This window comes from Fulmarus glacialis, unplaced genomic scaffold, assembly GCF_000690835.1.
Source record: "Fulmarus glacialis isolate BGI_N327 unplaced genomic scaffold, ASM69083v1 scaffold6385, whole genome shotgun sequence".
Classification (NCBI taxonomy): domain Eukaryota; kingdom Metazoa; phylum Chordata; class Aves; order Procellariiformes; family Procellariidae; genus Fulmarus; species Fulmarus glacialis.
The window spans coordinates 1-21,074 of record NW_009211044.1 but is presented as its reverse complement, the minus strand read 5'-3'; the positions used below and the strand labels follow the sequence as shown (position 1 = coordinate 21,074).

The 21,074-nt window shown below is 39.3% G+C and overlaps 1 protein-coding gene across 1 annotated transcript; it reads right to left on the bottom strand.

Moving 5' to 3' along the window:
• Positions 1-245: 245 nt before the first annotated feature.
• LOC104076484 (mediator of RNA polymerase II transcription subunit 27) lies at positions 246-18,829 on the bottom strand (the record flags this gene model as incomplete). Its single annotated transcript, XM_009577370.1, has 4 exons — positions 246-380; positions 2,929-3,006; positions 12,329-12,370; positions 18,722-18,829. Coding segments are annotated over 4 exons (363 nt in total), but the record flags the coding sequence as incomplete, so codon positions are not given.
• Positions 18,830-21,074: the final 2,245 nt, after the last annotated feature.

The following is a 21,074-nucleotide window of genomic DNA, read 5'->3' as shown; positions in this document are numbered from 1 at the left end:
CATATAATTTCAGCTCAGAAGCATCAAGCGATCACACACAGCTTCTTACCGTCTTCTTCAAAATACATTAGTCTCACATGTACCTTGCAAACTGATGGCTTTTAAATAGTCAAATGTATTAGTGCAACCTCACTACTTAGTACAGGATGAAAGGTTCAGAAATGGAACCACCTATTAAACCATCAGCTCTCTTCCGAACCTGACAGATTGTTCGCTCCTCGCGTACCAATGGCTGGGCTGGGCTACTATTGCCTGCAAGTGTCATGAAAAGCTTCAAGTGTTCGGAAATCCCTCCATGTGGGTGGCAGGCCATCCTGCAGAAACTTTCCGCAGCGCTGGCATGGAGCCTGGAACAGCTTTATGTAACTTCTTAACCAGGTCTAAAAGGAATAGGGAGAGAAATTAAGAAAACTGGATATGGATGTTCCCCTTTGTCATCATTCTTGTCAAACAGTGATAGCAAGGACAGAGAATGTACTTTGGCAAGGCCCCAGTGAGGTATACAGCGATTTTACAAACAGAAACATGCCGAGGATTACAAGGTCACTGTATAGCTGAATTCCCACTTTATTAATCATCTTTTGCTTTTTTAGTCACTTAAGCAAATTTGTTAATAGAAATTCAAGCACTCTGAGCAGGAGGTATTCGCAGCTAGAGAATCATGATTGAAGGCAAGTATTGTAACGTTCCTCATATTTTTACTGGAATATAATTGTTCTTGATGGGTACCTTCTTCAACCGAATATTGGTTTGTCTCTTCCTATGATCATCTATCACAGCCCTGCTGCAATCATACTGCAACGGTCTGAACTCTTCATAGCTGAAGATATAAGGACTTCCACAGCAAGCTAACTAACTTCCTCTCTAATGCAATTTTAAGATCAATACTCATTGGTCATAAAAATACTGTACCGTTTTTAATTTGATTACACTGATAAATATATATATATAAAAGGCTAGTGCTGAACAACACAGAGTAAGTTCAGGTGTTCCTAGGTAAAGTTCCTGCCTCTAAAGTGGATTGTTCCCATCGTCATACATAGCAATGAGCATTACATAACTCAATTCCCAACTCAAGGAGGTACACTAAAAAACACCTAGACCAGCAGATTTATACTGTGAAGGATGCACATGAATCTTGTCATTTAAAGTCCTATTGAATTACATCGATAAGAGAAAATTGTTCTCTGAAGAAGAGGTCAGCCGAGTTTATTGAAACAAATCCTTCCATCTTCATCAGAGCCTTCTCTATAGCAACCGAACCTTTGGCCGTCAATAACTCTTCTCCAAAAGAACTAGATCTTCTCTGGGTTTAGCAGTAAATATGGGGACAAGGGCAACAGAACACTACAAGTAAATTGCTGTTATTTACTTCAGCTTGGATGGGCTTTGCTTGCATTACAGAGAAATTGAATTTTCTGAACCATAATACAAAAATAGGTAAATGAAGTTAAATTGTGCACTTGAGACATCTGTTGAAAGAAAAAAAAAAATGCATTCTTCATTCCCATCAGAAAATTAGGGCTTCACTACATCCTGTCATGTGGCTTGCACAACTGACATTTGAAAGGACCAATATATTGACACTTCTGGTGTACATCTGGTTTTGCTTTGTTAAAAGTTTTAGTAGTGTTTTATCAAATCAATAAGGCAGGTCCATGGCTTAAACAAACGTGCTACCCATTCTATTAAACATTAATTTTCAGAAACATGTTGAAACATGGATTGGACCAGTAAGAGTTGCTTTCACCTTCCAAAACCTATTATTTTAAGATGCACTCCAAGAGAAGAGACCTTTGCAAATCTCTCACCTTAGTGGCCTTTTTATGAAATAAACAAACCGGCACAGCAGGTAAGGGAGTCTGACTGATCTGAAATTACACAGTGGAAACTAAAGACATAAAAGACCCAATGCTACTGTACACACCTAAAGATTGTGAATGGCAAAATTAGATGTTTGTTTTTAAAAGTCTCGGTTACATTGCTCCAGGTGAAGGGGTAACATAATGGAAGTTAAGTGAAGGAAAAAGTCTGAAGAGCAGAGAAAACTCTCCCAAAAGCCTCCTTTGGGAGGCTGCAGCAGAGAGAACAGCAAGAGTCTCCACTGCCAAAATTCATCTTGGTAGAAGGAATTCTGAATCATAAACCCTTGTGCTCGTCCTCTGATTAATAGGGTGTTCATATACAAGTTTATTTCCCAAAGAAATTCTAAATACAAGCAGAATTAAAGGTGATAAACTTAAATCTGCATTATCAAGGTACAGCAGTATTGGATTAATTTTATTCAGTAAGAAAACAGCAGAATACTTCAGTAAGCATTTCCTCAATTCCCAAAACCACCTGCTGTTGTGCTGGGCGAGTACATGCAATTCCTTAGGAAGAAAGTTGGGGCTGAAAGTGGATACAGCAAAAGGGACTCTTCCCGATCACATTCCTCCCTCTCATCACTTCCCATACTGGGAAAGCTGACAAGCAAGCTGCCTCAGCTGGAACACACTACCTGGGTGTTTCCTCTTACTGGGGAACTTCCCGTGGAGCAGACTTTCTACATACAGAACTCAACTCCTTGCACAGTATGAACAGTGTGAAAGGGCTGGACCATAGCAAAGATTATGGTTGAGAGTTTTTCCTGCTGTCTTTAGAGATGACCCAGAGTAGCTTTGCAAATAGGAATCATCAAGCAAGTATTGAGACCAGTGACAGAAGAACCATATGCAGCTCAGTCTTCCAACACCAATTATCCCAGGGTAATGAGAATGAGCTCTTCATCCTTCTCCAGCTATCAGATACAAAGAATTACAGTCATTCTCTACTGTCTAGCTTGTTTAAATAGGGGGAAACTACAACTGCATCAGAACTGCCTAACGTCAATCGCTGTAAGCATGCTGAAGTCTATCTGGAAAAAAATGTATTTTCCAATACACTTACCATGAAAGATCTGACTACCACATCTGGCATTTGAGGCAGCTGGTAGTGCAATAGAGCAGTGGTCGCATGATCTGTCACCTGTATCAGACAAAAGGAGAATATACGCTTATTCATTCTGTATTTCAGACCAAGCAGTGTTAATCTGCAGGAAAACAGTATAAATTCCATGGGGAAGTAGCAAGCCATGGATTAAATGACTGTGAAGACATTCTCAAAGTAATTTTGGGTAGCTTTTGCCAGCTAGCTTCCATTCCCTCTGCCAACTTCATACAAGAATCAGCTGAAGCAATCATGACAAATAACTTCATATGCATACAGTAAAATCAAACATACCTTTGGAAGTTGAAAAACATGATAAAAGCTAATAGTTCTGGTAAAAGAATCTAGACTGGTGGCTAATGTGAGCCAAGTGAAGAGGAAGGCGTCCAGCTCTATGCCAAATGGAACAATACTAAACTAACATGCTTTGCTTCCCATTTTGGACTACCAACCCAGCTGTAAAAAGGAAAAAAAAAAAAAATCTTCTGTACCATATAAAACAGAAGCATCCATAACAAATATCTACAGCATAAGAGCAGAATCTGTGCTTCTGTGATTGAAAACCCATTATTCTGTGAATCATTAACAAGCAAAGTCACTTAACAGATCATGTCAGAGGAAAGCGCTTTGGTTTTCTTGTTCTATGTTCCCATTTTTTGCTTTGGTCATTTTTTAGAGACAATATATTCTCTTAACCTATGCTGATTTGCTCAACAAAAGAAAAATCATTGTCAATGATGTAGCTAAATTAAATACTTCTGGAAGACTAGCTGATTAGAATAGAGGTTATGACTTCCAAAAAAGCCAAAGCTTCGGTTTTGGTCTGTTTTATTAAAAAACAAAACAAAACAAAACACCAGGATAAAATACTGTGATTTGAAAATACATTTTAACGGAAAAATGAGTATGCTTCTCTCCATTTTTTAATGGGAAAACTTGAAATGTTTAACTCTTGTGGTCCTATTTCAGGTTGCTTATGTTGAACAAACAGGAATCGAGCTCTCAGTTTCATTTCCTCTGAAACCAGGAATCAATTAATATGATTATGGTTTATAAATACTTGCATTAGTAAAAGATTTCTGATAGAAAGCTTTTTAATTTCCCAGACAGAGCCATAAAAATATCTTACATCTGGGAATTACAGCTAGACAGAATACATATAAAATGTATATTTATAATAACAAGAATAATTAAAGAAATAAATCAGGAAAACCAACCAATGCTTTGATGGATTTTTTTTTTTTTTTTTTAAAATCACAACCATTTTTTAAATTATTCTGGAAGGGGGCACTTTCTGACAGCTATGATACAATTCACTAACAGTATGCAGCCTGGCAGCTTCCTAAGTTATTAGCACAGTCTGCTTCTCAGAAGTTCTAGGCTTAATGCAGAAATTACTGGCAAAATTCTTCGGGCTAGACTATTAAAGAACTCAAGACAACACAGCCATGAGAGGTCTTTCACATCTTGTAACTTGTAAATCTGTTAACGGTCCTCATCAGTAATATCAAAGCATCCAACAAACTATGTGACTGTCTAGTTAGTGATTAAATCGTATTTTCTAGTTTTAACATGGAGAAGTAGTGCTCTTCTCAGGGCTTGTCTCCATATTTCCCAGGGCTTGTCTGTATACTGTAGTAAATTTTGAGTAAGATAAAGTGTGAACTGAAATTACAATTGCTATTCCCAGCAAACTCCACTTGTTCCTGATTTGTATTTAGTGTAATTCTACAATGTGAATGGTGCTGAAGCACTCAAAACTTTCACTAGAGAAAGAGAGGCTCGTGCCTGAAGCTATTCAGGGAGGTGAATCTGTAGATGTATTCCTGAATAAATCCATGTATAGGCAGGCTGTAATTCACACCATACAAAATTCCTCCGCAGAACACTACATCAAATCAGTCCGTCCTACACGGAATCCAGTTTTAAGTTATACTACAATTTTAGAAACAGATTCTGCTCCTCATCATTTGTGCACACGCTTGACTCCAAAAGCGGCTCCATTCAGTGTGAATATGGACATGAGATCCTGACATTTGGAAGGAAAAACTTTTGGGACTGTGCACATTCTGGTGAGTTTGCAAAAATACTCACAAAATGGACCTCAACCTGCTTAAGCCATTTATATGTTAACATATTAAAAAAAAAATTAGAAATAATGTGATTAACAGTGCATTACAGCACTGCATAACTCAAATCCGTCATTTCTTTTAAACACATCTCATGTAACTTTTAGAAATGACTGTAATCCAAGCCCTAGTAGCTATGTGAATTTTTTTCTTTTAAGATGATGCTTTTGTAGGATAATACCAAACATGTCAAAGAATAGGAAGTTCTGAAGATATTTATGAGCAGCCGCTCTCCTTCTGCTATGTTTCTACTTCTAACAAACTGTATTTTTTTTCCTTGAACAACAAAGTTGTTTTCTCTTGGCACTGAAGAAAGTTGCTTAAAAAAATACTGCCATTAACAAATTTAAATTGACTGGCCACTTTGGCAAAGTTGCACATATGCTGTTCCTATTGTAATGTAAAGCTAATGAGATTCCACAGGGAGATAAAAGCCATCCCAGCATTGCTACAACACTAATAACGTTTTCTGAACAAAAAGGAGGCGATTTCTACCATAAGCAAATGCTGATAAAGTGCTTCTAAAAAAGATGAAAGTGGGTGTCAAATCTGAGGAAGAGGAGTAGGGGATGACCCACCCCCCCCAACCCAGCAAAGAACATCATGTCAAAAAGAAAAGAGCTGGGCAAATGATAAACTGGCCAGTGCATGGGAGTGAAGGAAGAATTAAACCCCCCCAAGACAACAGAGATGATGAGAGAAAGCACAAACTGCCCAAGATTAAAAAAAGAGAGGGGGAAAAAAAAAAAGAAAAAAAAAAAGGAAAAAAAAAAAGAGGAGGAAAAAAAAAAGATCAATACCCAGCTTTACTAATGGCAATACGATTTCGCACCAAAGCAAAGCAAAACAAACTGCATATGCGCCAGCTCACTTAAGGGACACACTTTTTCTTCCAGCCAAGTTGGAATCACAAACTAATTTATTCTGTGTGTAGGATGACATTTTGTACATTTCAGGGTTTTATTTTATTAACTTCACTTTTATTGCTCTACCTTACCTACTGCTATCTAATTTATTGGTCACTTTCTAATTTCTCTACCTCTTTTTATACGGGAACATATTCAGAAGAGCACACATTGATTGGGATAGCTGTTGCTCTGGACCTTGAAATAGATTTTCAAGAGATCTTGCAGAAAAGCTCAATATTTCACAATTCATATATTGAAAAGCACTTGGAATTTTTGTCCGAAAAAAAGGCAAGACAAGGCAATCTCCTGAAGCACAATTTTGCTAAATAAAATAGCTATTGTTTAACTAAGCATTTTGAGCAGAGCAAAAGAGAGTTCAGTTACATGGAAAAAAAAAATTCTGGCAAAGAGACTCAATTTGGACAAGAAAACTTCTCTTCTTGTTAATACTTAAGTATATCGCCTGAGATTATTTTTTTTTTTCTTTTCGCTTCCAAATTAAAGTTGACTATAACCATGTACTTCTTAAATGCATCTCTGCTCCCTTGTCTAGGGCGCTGTATACCTCAGGAATACAAAACAGACTGATACTGGATCAAACCTAATCTTGATTGCGACTTTGTGCAAATTAAATCCTACGTACTTGTCACTCTTGGTGAACAACCAGGCCCCAGCAAGCGAGGAGGGCTGTCTGGGTACCGGCCCGCTGCGAGAAACTACCTGCTGCGCCCACGCCGCTGCTCTGCTCTGGGGCAGGGTGGGAAGATGTGGGCTCCTGACTTCCCTCTCGCAGCCGACTGCTCAGCTTGCCTGCTCAGTCAGGTTATAAATAGCTCATGAGACCAACACCCAGTGATGAGCAGAAAATAAAATCCCTGTTATTTGTCTCAACCGAGCCAACACCAGTCATTTCTACAGCATTTCTTTACTCACTTGATAGTACTGCTGAAATGTGCTTTCCAAAGGTGACTGTCCTGGTTTCGGCTGGGATAGAGTTAATTTTCTTCACAGTAGCTGGTATAGTGCTGTGTTTTGGGTTTAGTATGAGAATAATGTTGATAACACACTGATGTTTTAGTTGTTGCTAAGTAGTGTTGACACTCGTCAAGGACTTTTCAGCTTCCCATGCTCTGCCAGATGCACAAGGAGTTGGGAGGGGACACAGCCAGGACAGCTAACCCAACTGACCCAAGGCATATTCCATACCGTATGACGTCATGCTCAGCATATAAAGCCGGGGGAAGAAGAAGGAAGGGGGGGACGTTCGGAGTGATGGCGTTTGTCTTCCCAAGTAACCTTTACGCGTGATGGAGCCCTGCTTTCCTGAAGATGGCTGAACACCTGCCTGCCGATGGGAAGTAGGGAATGAATTCCTTGTTTTGCTTTGCTTGTGTGTGCAGCTTTTGCTTTACCTATTAAACTGTCTTTATCTCAACCCACGAGTTTTCTCACTTTCACTCTTCTGATTCTCTCCCCCATCCCACCAGGGGAGAGTGAGCGAGCAGCTGAATAGGGCTTAGTTGCCAGCTGGGGTTAAACCACGACAGTGACACATCCAAAAAATGGCATTATTGGGCCTTGACTACACTTGTCATATAGCATTCCCAAAGCTGAGAATTCACTGGAGAAAAGGAGAAGAAGAAAAAAAAAAAAAGGCATCCTACAATTCACAGGTTCAGAAAGCTGAACAAGTGCTTCCTCTAACTGGAATGAGAAACACAAGAGCAAAGACCTATGGCATAGCTTTGCTCCACCATAGACTAGATACGTTCCATAGATGTATGAAACTATACCTGGCATAAAAGCTAAAACATAAAAATACAAACATCACACGACTAAATTATAGAAGCTGTCTCTCTTTTCTAGTATTTTATCTCACTGCCAGTAAATATGCTTTTCAAAAGTAGGTGCAAAACTTCCTTTAAGAGTCATAACTTTCCTTGCCGCTTACTTATTGGTTTATTCCCTCAAGTATGGCACTGACAACTCCATCTAATATAAAGGGATTCTCTAAATCCCCTGAAAGTTTTTTAATTTTTTTTTTAAACCCTGCTAAGTTCATGGCCTTAACAGTAGCCTGTAACAATGAGTTCTGGAGGATGATCATAGCACTAAAAGAAAAAAAGAAAAAAGGAAGTTATTTCATTAGTGTTTAGACCTTTATAGTGCGGAAAACCGCACAAGTGCCTTTGTTCATTTCCAAGGATTCCCATTACTCAATCTTCTCTCCAGGACCATGTTTGAGTCTCTCTGGAGGGAATCTGGTGCACAGAACCCGGTGCCCGAGAGGCACTTGGAAGGATGATAGATGGTGCCTCTACGAACAGGCACTGAGGAACTCTACACAAATCCTTTACACATCCTTCCCCACTCCCAATTCAGTAAAGCACTACCAGGCTTTTCTGAAGCGTAGGATTTATCACTTGTTTTTAGAGCTCGCAAGGTGTTTAAGTTTTTATTTCGCTTGTTCTGGTTATTTGGACTGGGTCATAGAGGTTTTATTTCGCCTAAGCAGGTCTGTGAACAGAGCCAAGTACTGATCATGCAGGTGACCCTGGAACAGTCCATCTCCTCTCCTTGAACAGACATCACCAATAGCCCAATATTTGTCTCATGCATGCATTCATCCTGCATGTGATTTTATTCTGAGATTATTGACAAGAATACATCTTCATACATTACAATACTTATGTGCCCTTGTGGTGGCGAAAATTGTGCGCCCGAGTTCCATCACTTTGGGATCACACAGCTCTCAAACAGCCGGATAGGCACAAAGAGCTTTCAAAATTTAGGTTAAAACCCGCCTTGGGAAGAAGCATATCAAGCCAAAACAAAAACAGTTTGTGGTGCGCTAAAATTGGTAGACCATTTAGGTGAAAATAAGAATGGGTCTCCGAGATCAGAATGAAATATATGGGGTTAAATCCTATGCATATGCCTTAAACAGCCAAACCGATCACATTACACAGCAAAACCAGCTATGCTGCTCTTAACTGAGCAGCTTGATAAATGAAACAGTTAACGTTTGATACCATCTCCCATTTTGATCCACTCATAGCAGTTCCACCATTCTATATTTTTGCCTCTTTTTTGAATGCAAAGTTACGAATATTGCTCCATTCTCTACAATACATATTTTTTTAATCCTCTGCACAATGATCTGGAATTATGCAGCCCTCATGTACTTCCTCCCACCAAGATTTAAGCCCCAAAATATTTCCTTATTCCCTGTTTTTGTTCCTCCTCTTGCGCTAGTGGATCAAGAGATGCAAGGTGTTAAAATAAGGAGGTTTAAGATCAAAACAGTTGCCGCTCCTGTGGAGTTTAAATGTCAGACCAACATGGAAGTCTGAAAAACCTTTTCTTTGCTCCTTGTGCTTTTGCCCTTTCAGCCTTCCCTCTCTTATTTCCCAGCTCCATTCTCTGAATCTAACCCTGCTGGTGGATTCAATGCCTATAAAGCTCATTCACCCCAGGACCAGATTCAAGGAGTCTCCAGGGAACTTCGAAAATGACTGTACACTTTACCAGTAATGGGCCCTCCGGGAGCTGTTCCCCATCAAATTATACACACTCGGGTATCCTGCCTAATAAGAAGGAGAGAGAAAAGGCTTGCTGACACAGCCAACGTTTGCAAACAAAAAGTCAGGACAAATTTAGCTTTGTTTGACAGGGTTGGATTGAAGATCAGAGGTCTCTGGTCCTTAACCTAGAAAGTCACGCCTGTGAGAATTTGACAGGCCTGCAGCTACCCCTGGCAGGTATCTTGTGAGCTCCAGATGTTGTTATATTATCACTGAAGACAGAGTTGGTCCAGCTTTTAAAGAGAAACAGCCCTGCCCTTCAGAGTGATGATTGATTTTACAGTATGAAATGCGGTAGAGCTGAAAGGGCTACCCAGCCTCCTCGGTGGGAGCAGTTACTCGTCCCTGTTTTTCCTTCTCAGCAGAGCACTTCCTCGTCACGTTACTGGCGACCGCCATGAGAAACATGTTTCAGGAACATTCAGATGTGCTCTGACACATTTACTAATTATTTTTTAATGGCATGAAAACATTTGTTCTGAAGATCCTGCAGTACAGATCCTACTAGTAACAGTATAATAGTTTCTCGCACACTATTTTATTTATTTCCTTTATTTTGCTACTGCTACATCACTATTCCTGGGTATTATAAATGGATACAGGTGCACCTTCAGAGAATAAAGAGAAAACCAAATCAAGCACAGCACCACAGAGAGAAAACTTAGAAAATGCTGAGGTTCAGCATTTTCTATCAACTGTTTGAAAACTTGACTTAGGTCCTAGCCTTAACTTCTTTAACCATCAGCTCAATAGTACAGAATCTATTGATTAGAAAGTACCATCACCTTGCATTTTTATCACATTTTTCATGCAAGAATCTGAGATCACCATGCAACCAATTCAGCAATAGCTCCTGTGAAGTCAGCAAGTATTACCCCAGCCAAGGGATGAAGAAAACTGATCCAAAGAGAGGTTAAGTTGTGCAAGGTACCACAGTGACAGAGCTGGGAACAGAAAGTATAAAACTACCATAAAAAATGCAGACAGCTCTTCAACTGGTTACAGGCAACCCTTTCTCCTGCAGTCTTTTCTTTCTGTTTTTTTTTTTGGGGGGGGGGAGGGGTGTTTGGTAAATATTAATGCATTTGGTATTATTTACAGAGAGGGAACTGGAGAACAGGAACTTAATATTCAGGTCACATCACATTATTTTAGAGAATTAGGAAGAGAATAAAGATTCTTATTTATCCATAACGCAGCCACACAGGCTGAGGGGCATTTCATATTTTCTCACTGACCTCTTTCACTTTTGGTCTCAAGACCATCACCCGGACCTGAAGAGAAATTTACTCTATGCGTTTATGCTCCCCGAGCCCTTAACTTGGACTTCTAAGCAAACTGTACATTTACTCCACTCTGTAACCTTGCATATTGACAATTAAAATTATATAATCAAAACCTCACGATTTATTATTACTTGGCACAAATTATGGCAATATGACTTAACCCTTCCAAGTTATTCTAAACCAAAACATCCAGGAAGACAATCTTATGCCCAAATGAGCTTATAACCAAACACACACGGGGAAATTGAGATGATGCACTTAATTACAGAACCTTAAATTTATTCCATTGCAAAAATTACTTTAAAGCATACTGATAAACAAGTTACTCAGATATACGCTGTTTTACTTCCCGCTGTATTACCCTACTTGACACTAAATATTTTTGAGGAGCAAGGAAAAAGAAAGAATATTTAATCCACTAATCTCCAGGGTGAAGAATCAACTGCAGCAAAATTTTGCTTTAATGCTAGGCAGACAGGGAGAGCAACCAACCTCCCCAAAAGCTGTCCTTTGATCTCTAGCAGGTTAATATCATAGGTCAAACGTCTTCCCTTCTGACTGCATCTGAAATCTTGGAAGGAAGATGCACAAATACAGCCAATATGCCATACTTTTGACCCCTGCTTTTATGCCCTTTCGAGTCCCTGACCCCCATTTGTTACACAAACTACAAAAGTAGATGAAAGGAAGCTAGCGCACTAGCTGGAGACTCAAGCTCCTTGAACCGTGGCTTGAAGGTAAGGAAACCGGAATTTAAACCCGGATCAATCTGAACCTACAGCATTTTGACAAGAGGCCTTCAAAGAGAAATCTTCTCTTCCCTGCCTGGAAAATAGTGAGATATAGATCTTTCCAAAACGCACTTTAACCTTCTTAGGAGTTTTATACTTATTGCTCCCATTGTCTCATCGGTCTTTTCTTACTTTCTGGAATGGCATTCAAAGTTACACCTTTTGCTTACACCATCATGGGAAGAGAAGCAGGCAAAATAACACCATGGAAGAAATTTCCAAACTCATTTTGGAAAGTGAGTTCTACTGATTTATTAAAATCAAGCCCTCAGGAGAGGGGGGCAACTAAAACCAATGAAAACAACAAAACAAAATCCAAACGAACCTGAAACAGTCCTTCCTCCCCCAAAAGATTTAAACTAAAAAAAGAGTGCTTCAAGACTCCTCATGAAATTTTAAGGCTAGAGTAGTATAATCTCCAATTTCCTATCCCAAACCATGGACTGGAACTGTGATGGGAAATAAATCCAAATTAAATAACAGCAGAAGTGATCTCCTTTCTACTCACAGTTTTCCATTATTAGAGATTATTGTTTACTATCTGCAAGTTGTGATGACAAAGGAATAAATTATGAATCCTTTTACATAACGGCCTAGATATTTAAAATAAACTCCGCATATCTCCTATATGCATTATGTACCGAGAAATGATGCGAGACTTACCTTTTGAAAAACTTGATAGTTGGATTTAGACCATATGTCAAGCTACAGTAGGAAAAAAGAGAGTTATATATTACCACACGTGATTACGGAGAAAAAGAAGCTAAGCGGCTGTTCAAATTAAAAGAGCAGGCAAACAGATCTATGGAGACATATTTCTCAGTTCACTGTTCTGACCCATTGCCTTTACCTCTTGCAATCCAAGAAAGGGAGCTAATGATGTAAGATTTCCTTTGTATTGCAATGAAGAATGAATATAATTCATCACAGTTGCAATAAAAAAAATTATATGTACAAGACCTGTTGAATTAACGCGTTCTCTTTAAAAACAGCAACGTCTTCATTTGTATGGGGTTGTGGCCGATCTATGCAAATATTCATCAGCTTCAGTCTGTTTCTAAAACGAGGGCATTTTTACTAAGTTTATGCTTGTCTGGTGTCTGAATAAGTGATTCAGTTACAAACGACACAAAGAACGTTTAGCTGAATTAAGCCAAAGCACTGGTCTACTGGGGCTAAATAAAACATCCCTTAGGAAACTGCATTTACATTTGCAGACAAAAATCACACTGAAAGAGATTTAAGGTTGTAGATAACTGCACACATCCATGACTTAAATGTGTGCTCAACTATATACAAACTGAAAGAACAAAACTGAAATAAGTTTTATTAGCCCCAGAAACCAGAAGGTAAGGCTGTCCTTGTTAAACGACCAAATGGCTCACATGTTAAACAATTTCAACTGACATGCAAATGCTCTTTTAGCCCAGCCCTGTGGAACATCTTGTATTCTGTCAAGGAAAAGCAGCAGGGAAAAACAAGAGGAACTTCCATCAATCCCAGACTTGCAAATCGCTTTTTTTCTACAGATCGCACTGTACTCAACAATTCCATATGCACAAAACTTGTCACAGGAAAGGTGTCTGATACAGCATTAACCTCAGGAATCTTAGTCTCGATAAAAGAAAATAATTTTTTTTAAGTGAATTTATGAAGCAGGTATAGCTCCTCTAGTGCTTGATAACATGGTTGGACACATGTTTTCCCACAATGGTGGTTTATCTCCTTTACTATAAGGTACAACTGATTATTTTAATTATGTCTTATGTGCCCATAAGTCCTAGCTGAAATTACAAGTCTTTTAAAAGGTACAAAAATTAGAGTCTGAAATGAAGGAAGTCATATGAAGTGAGTAAAACACACTTGAGGGGGGTGAAGGAGGAGAGGGGGAAGGATGCTGAGCCCAAGCAATTAATTCCCATTGCTAAAAATGTTCAGAATACTAAAAGTTCCCATTCTTTTAAGAGCAACATTGTTAAGTGGCCCACTTCTAAATACTGGTACAGAAGTGACTCTTAAGTCCCCAAATCTCAGTCTGGACAGGAGGCGATGTTAAAGACTTTAAAATCACTTCAGGATAGATGTTTCATGGCTTAGTACTGCTGACCTTGCCGTGAGGCAAAAGGCAGCTGATGTCTCGATGCCTTTTCCAGGTTAGACGAAGGCAGAAGTACCCTGAGGCATGTACCTACAAACCTTTTTACATTTACTGGCTCCTAGTGTGGAATCAAGAACCTGGGTGAGCACCAACAACACTCATACTCCACAAGCAGCAGTTCAGCCTGGACTTAGACCTGAGCTTGATTTACAGTGTAATAATAGACCTGTGCCTGTTGGGAAGGAAGCATCGCATTTCCATATTAGAAAAGCCTACATTTGAAAATAAAAAATTAATGCGTATTTTTTAAAAAACTGTTTTCATGTAATTTAAGGCTTTCTTTGCAGACAGAGTTGCTATCATTAGAATGTATATATGGTTTTGCTAATCTCTAGTGATCAAACCAAGTATGTGATCCTCTCTAGTTAGACTCAAGATCAAAAAAAAAAAGTCCACTTCAGATGCTGCATTAAGATGAATTCAACAAGTTCTGAATGTTCATTAGTTGGCATGAAAATTGAAAAGCTGAAAAAGTAATGAGTGTCTGTCTTACAGACATGATGTTATCCAAGTTAAAAAAAAAAAAAAGGAAAAAAAAAAAAAAGCAAAAGCTACCAAACCCCCCAAACCACATGCATACATCCTAAATGACTGCCCACCTTTCCCCCCTGAAACAGAGGATTAAGGCAGAGGCGGATTAAAGAATGCATCGTTATAGGTCTATTATTCTTCAACTTTTCACTTTCAATCAAGACACACATTTATAACTAAAAAACTGCTGAAAGCACAACTTCAGGGCATCCTCTGCATGTGAATTAAACTGGGGCTTTTTTTCCCCAATGCCCCATTCTCCCCACCCACCCCCAGCATAAGTAACAAGAGGCCATTTTCTGAAGGTCGTCTGAACGATTTCAAAGGCGATAACAAATCAGAATGTTCCCTGCATCTAATATCAAACAGGTCCAGTGCCAACACTTATTAGAGAAATCGGATTCAACCCCCCTTTCACCCAAACACACACACATCCAGCTTTGAAGTGGGAAGAATGCAGGGATCAGAAATTACCCGAGAGACGGCTCTGCCTGTCTTTGAAGCTTTCCTTTGATACTACTATTTCTTTCCTCTCTTATGCTAGGAGGCTAAAAGCTGCCTTTTCTTATTGATATGGGGTAATTAATGAAGCCATAGCATTAACATAACCCAAGTTCCTTAACATGATAATTCAACAGAGACACTTATGTTTCTTTAGTTAAGTCTAACAGATGCAAAAATAGGAATTTGCTAGGCAGTGATGTTAAGTAACCACTCTAAATACGCCCTGTCAAGGTGGTTCTTGGTTTCTGCATCCAAAGAAAAGCTAGGCCAAAAAATCCCAATACGTTTTTATTTTTATAGGCAGACTAGGGCTACTAATGGCTCAGCTGAAAATAAGCCTGCCCTGCAAGGGTAAGCTGCATAGCTTCATTTATTCAGGAATCAGGACAACACTAGTAATTAATTACTATCTATGGTTAAATTCCAGCGCACAGTGAGTATGTCAGAGTTTGAAATTAAGGGTGGCCCGGTGCCATCACTAAAACCACGGAGGTAATTAAAATGCATCAGTATGTGGTGGACGCAATGGGTTAGTACGGTGAGCAAGAGAGACTGCAGAGTGATCAGCATCCAGAACCCACAACATGACACAGGCTGCCAGATCTCACCTATTGTTTTTGCAAAGTGTCACCAAAAATGTCTAAGTTATGCAGATGGCAACCTGGCAAAGACATATTCTGCAGGGTTTCTGAATAATTCACGAGAGAAGTACGTGAAGCACTTAAGAAATGCAATGATTCTTCATGTGTATAAGCAAAGCTTGAAAATAAAACCCCAGAATGTAGTGTCTTATTTTACTCACTGCAAGCTTAAGACTTCCATTTTTTCACCTTAATTTTGAAAGTATTTAAATCTCTAAGAGGTAGTACCCAATTTCACTAGACTTCAGTACAGCAGAAACCACGTGAAGCTTTCACTTAAGTACCTGTCAACCTACACAGTACAACGTACAAGCACACAGTAAGCTAAAACAACCTGGATAATGCACTGTCAGCTTTCCTGTGTAACTGCTAGTATGCCACCATGCACAGTTCCACAACTATGAGAATCACCCATATTTGTTTTATTTCTAGATTTGCCTGACTAATGGACCCGAAGACTATCAATGCCTCTGCTGTTTGCACTCACCTCTTCCCTTTTTCTTCCCAGTAATGCAAAATTTGCTATAAGAGTTGTACTTTCAGAGAAAAACGATGACTCCCCTGATCCACAAGCAAATCATTGGCCTCTTCTACGCACAGTCCATTTTTCACTTATTGTCTGGGTGATCATTCAGTCTCCTGATGATGGCCGTTTCTTCTTTTGTTGAATACTGTTGAATATATTTTTGCTGCCCCAAACCCCGCTCTATTCGGAGAAAGCCCCCCACTGAATTTCACTTTTGTTACTTAAAGGACCTTCTGACTCGTGCAGTTAGGACAATAACTCAACAGACCTTCATTCAGCTATTTAAGTTAAAGAAGCACAACTTATCCAGTGTCCCTTCTTCAACATAGCTTACAGAAAAGACAGGAGCTTCAAAATTGCCATATTGTATGATACCACCTAGTTAATCTTATTGCTGCTGTTTACAAATATTAAATGCTTCCTAGGAATACATAAGCAAACCCCTATACCAGCAGTTACTGAGTAAACTGCTCACTGGAAAAACGATCACCTCCTACTGTGATCCTGAGGGTTCTCTGTATTTTTGTTATTTAATAAAGAAGATACTCGCTGATCTCCTTTTTCATACTCTGTCTCTTCTGAATGCTAGTGCATTTTTTCCCCCTACCAGGCTAGAAACTGAGAAGCTAGAATAGTATGGTGAAACCTCACTGGAGTACTTTCCCAACAGCATCTGTTGTGACAGAGAAGGAATTGGAATGGACTATGTTTGCAATTGACTGTAATCGCTCATTCCCAGCAGGCACAATAAGTAAAGCGAATCATTGCAAGAGCACAATCTTATTCTTATTCTCCAATTACCAGTGTAGTTAATTAGTAAAAAAGAGGGAGCCCACTGTTTGTCAATATGTGCTCCAGTTGGCAAAACTAGCAAGCTATGCACTTATTCAATCTTCCAAGCCAAATTTACTCATGATTTAAGTGGCTGCAACTCCAATTCTACTTAAGTCAAACAAAATGTTCCTATTTATACCTAATACCTTCAGGTTTGCGAAAGCGCTGGGATGGCCCAATGGAATAGCAAACTGCCGTGTAAAGGTCACAGGTTCATGCAGCCTTGCGGGAGCAGTCACATAGCCTAGCTGTGGACATAGAAAGCTAAATCGGTAGAAAACAGACTCCCCTGCAGACTGGCTTAAAGCAAGAAAATAAGCCAGGTGTTAGCACAGAGGCTCTGGAGAAGCTGAACTGTTCCCCACTGACAGCAGACAAAGGTTAGTGCCCCGTGCCCAAAGCTGGCCTTGGTGAGTCCCGCTCTCCCCCTCGCAGCAAACGATGACAGAGAAACGGTATATGGCTCTCAAGAGAGTTAACCTTGAGCTAAACAGAAGCCCAACGCCAGATGCTGAGTTTCGGAAAGGAACTCTCTTACTTAGCTTTTCAGCATATATAGCATTATTATATTTCAAGGGAGCTTCAAAGGAAACTGGATTCATCAGAGAAAATGAGCACACCCAAATGAAGTGTGACACAGGAATCCATCAAGCACTGTCAGTGCTCTTTAGGCAGACTATCATTTCACTCCTGAGCAGAACTCGGGGTGAAGAGGGGCTGGTGCTATAAGTCTGTATTTATATGCTAATATACAGGGAGTATAGTGCAGCTGCTTCTGCAGCAAAGTGGTATTTAAACCTGCATATTTGAATAATGCAAATCAAAATCAGGCAATTTTTGTTTGACTCCTTCTTAGGCCAATCCCCCGCCCTCCGAGTGAGAATCTCTCACCTGGGAAATACAGCTGTACTATTTCCTTCAGCTGATCAGCTCCTGGCCTTTTCTAGAGAACAGAGGTTCAGACTCAGAGCCGCTGAACTCTGGGTCAGTACACAATGTGCTTCTGTGTGCTAAAACACAGTTATCACTTTTGAAAGGAAAAGAAGTCTTGCCTCATTATAACATGGCCTATGGGTGCCAAGTACTTATCTTGATATAATGAACTTTTTATTTTAATAGGCTTCATAATCAGAAGAGAAAGCTCCAGAGAGAAAATGTGAAACATGGAAGTATTTAGTACTGTCACTGGCAAAGGAGAGTCCTGGCGGATGTCTCAGTAAGAGAGACCATTCCACCCCGAAAAGAGAAACAAGCTGAGCTGAAGGCCGTCAGGTCCCATTAACATCTCCTGATGCGCTAAAGAGAGCCATATGGAGTGTGTGCAGTCAGACGAAATTTGAGGGTTCAAGCAGGGTGAATTGTTCATAAAGCAAATCACTTGTGGAAACAGGTAACACTTGCTTTAATAGCTCCTGTTCAAGATGTGCTATTACTGACAAGCAAATTATTGAGGACTACCTACCAATGATTCTCACAGTTGCATTTATCAAGTTGAGCACAAAACTAGCCCAAGATTTCCCAATGGCTCTCAGAAAAGAGAAACCTGAACCTTGGGCTATTGATGTGCTGGTATACTGAAAAAACGTTTTCTCAGTAGACGCTATTGATGAGGCAACTGGGGTCTAAGGTGATAAATTAGAAATTCAAGCAAGGGCTTCAGAGCTTAGAAAGAAGTCAGACATTTGGGTATGAAAAATCCAAGCAAAGCATGATAAATTTAAACCGCAGCATTCTGCAAAACAACCACAGTGTCTTTTGACAGTTTTATGTTTCTAGTATACTTGTGATGGGATTCCTGCTCTCTGTCATTTAAATACCAGGTAAAAATAAAATTTAATGTTGCTGGATATACAATAACCTACCTTGCCATCTTCAGTATAGACATTTTCATTGTACCCTTTTACTATTGTGCGGTCAATGAAGAGGCTCCGCATCACCACTATCACTTTTAACACTTTTCCTAAGGTAACCTGCGAAGAACAAGAGAAGGACAAAAACAAACTGAAGGAGAATCGATGGTGTCTGAATTCACAAGACCATCAAGTTAACAGCTTAAGTTGATGCAATTTCAGTTTTCAATATTTTATAGACAGACCAAAATAAAAGATCTAAAACCACTGTGTGTTATGAGGAAGAGATAGATTGTAAAGTGCAGAACAAACATTCATTTACAACTGAAAATGTATGAATTCACAGAATTCCCTTGAGTGGACATGACACTGCCAAGCAACTCTCTCAATTTTATTAACACCACAACTCAATAACTTGTCAAAAACAATGAGCAAATGTGATTATTTTCGACGTATTTGATATTCTCCAATACAAGTCCACTTAGAGAAAAATAATTTGAAAGAAGAATCGGACTCTTCTAATGCTAGCTTTTAAAAGCATGCCATGAGTTTAATGGAAAACATTTTAGGTCCAATAAAAATGTAAAATTATTTAAAAGAGAACTACAGCTAAAAAGTAAAAATGTTGCATTTTCAAAGGTTTAATTTTCTTCTGTGAAAGCGGTAAAGTGTAAAGAACAAAACTAATATCAACGAAAATATATAGGGTCAGTCAGCGTATAACAACAGAAATAAGCCTAAATTATATTATTGACAAAAATGCAATAATGAAGGCATTTTAATCTAAAAATCAATTTACATTTCAAAGATGAACTTGCACTTCAATATTGTTAAGATGTGTGCCTAACAGTAATTCAGTCTTTGTGTTTTGTTATACAGAGATTATGACAGAGTTTCTCCTCACCCACAGAAGCATGAAACTGAGGTAAAAAAGGAACAATTAGTTCGTTTTAATACTTCCCAACCAGCAGCGGCTCATTTTCCATTGTCTGAGTTCCAACATTTCATCCAGTATAGATTAACACAGGCTAGAACAACTGGGTTTTTACTGCTAACTTCAGCAGACAAATCCACACCCAAAGAAATCAGTCAATATGCATCTTTATTGATTTGTCACGTTTTTCCTTTTTAACTCCTGCTAACGACTCCTACCTACCACCTTGTTTCAACACGAGGAACCTCAACCTCATGCAGACCAAACTAGGAGACTAACAGGCAAATCAACTCTGAAGTGCCAAGATGCTTTCCCCCTCCAAGGAGGAAGACAGAAAATCTGGCACAAAGACTCCACCTGAAAGCTGATGCAGGGACCATGCTGCTGAAGGACGGTTAGGAGGGGAAATGGTGGTAGGAATGGGATGACGATACAGGACTTTGCAGAACAGTTACCCAAACTACTCTAAATGCTGCTTATTATATCACGATATAACAGGACAGAGTTACAAATCCTGAAAAGAACTGATGACAATTCTTTGGCATGGGACATGGAGAAAGCAACTCTAGGACAGAAGAGTCTAAACAACGGGGAAGCACAAGTTGACAGCAAGAGAGAGGAAGGGTAACGAGAAGGGAAAAAAGAGTCAAGGATAAGACTTCAAGAAGGCAGGCTGCTAGGTATAATTTTGTAAGAACACGAAGAGGCAAAGCAGGTCAGAAGAATGGGTAAGTTTTTGACAAAAAATGTTGCAGGCTGAAGTAGGGTAGCTTGTACCAAGGCCTGAGCCATGAACATACCATGAAGAGCTTTTTCTGGTTCCTACCTTCTTACAATACATTGGGATTTTCTGAACATGTATGGAACTGCCTAGTGTTCTCAGGCAACCATATTATGGTATCAGGTACTGTGAATTTGGGCTAAATGTAGTATCTTGCTGGGACACTTTGTAATAAGACCTAGTTGGTCTGCAAATAAAGGAAATCGGCAGAGTTATTTCAGCACCTACCACTGTATCAATTAAGTTAAAAATACAAAATCATGACCCAGAGGTGCCTGATCTATGATGCTGATCATCCACTAGAATCAGAAAGACAGTTTCGTCCTAACTGCTAAGATGAGGAAATGGAGTCACTTTGAAAAAGTTGTCAGCACACTTAGAGTTAAGAGGCTTTTATTTATTTTGCTACCTTAGTAAAGACTGGCACTTCGCTAGGATATAGGTCTACTGAGAGAACTGACTCTTACAACTTCACACTAGCCATCAACCATATACAGTAGAATTAAAAGGAGGAAAAAAAATTTTAAACAAAAAGAAAAGAAATCTTCTTAATGGAAGAGCAAAAAGGCTGCCCTACAAACACCCAGACCCAGCTTTATGTATAATATTTTCTACCTCCATTGCCTTCATACTGAAACGAAGTCGTCTCC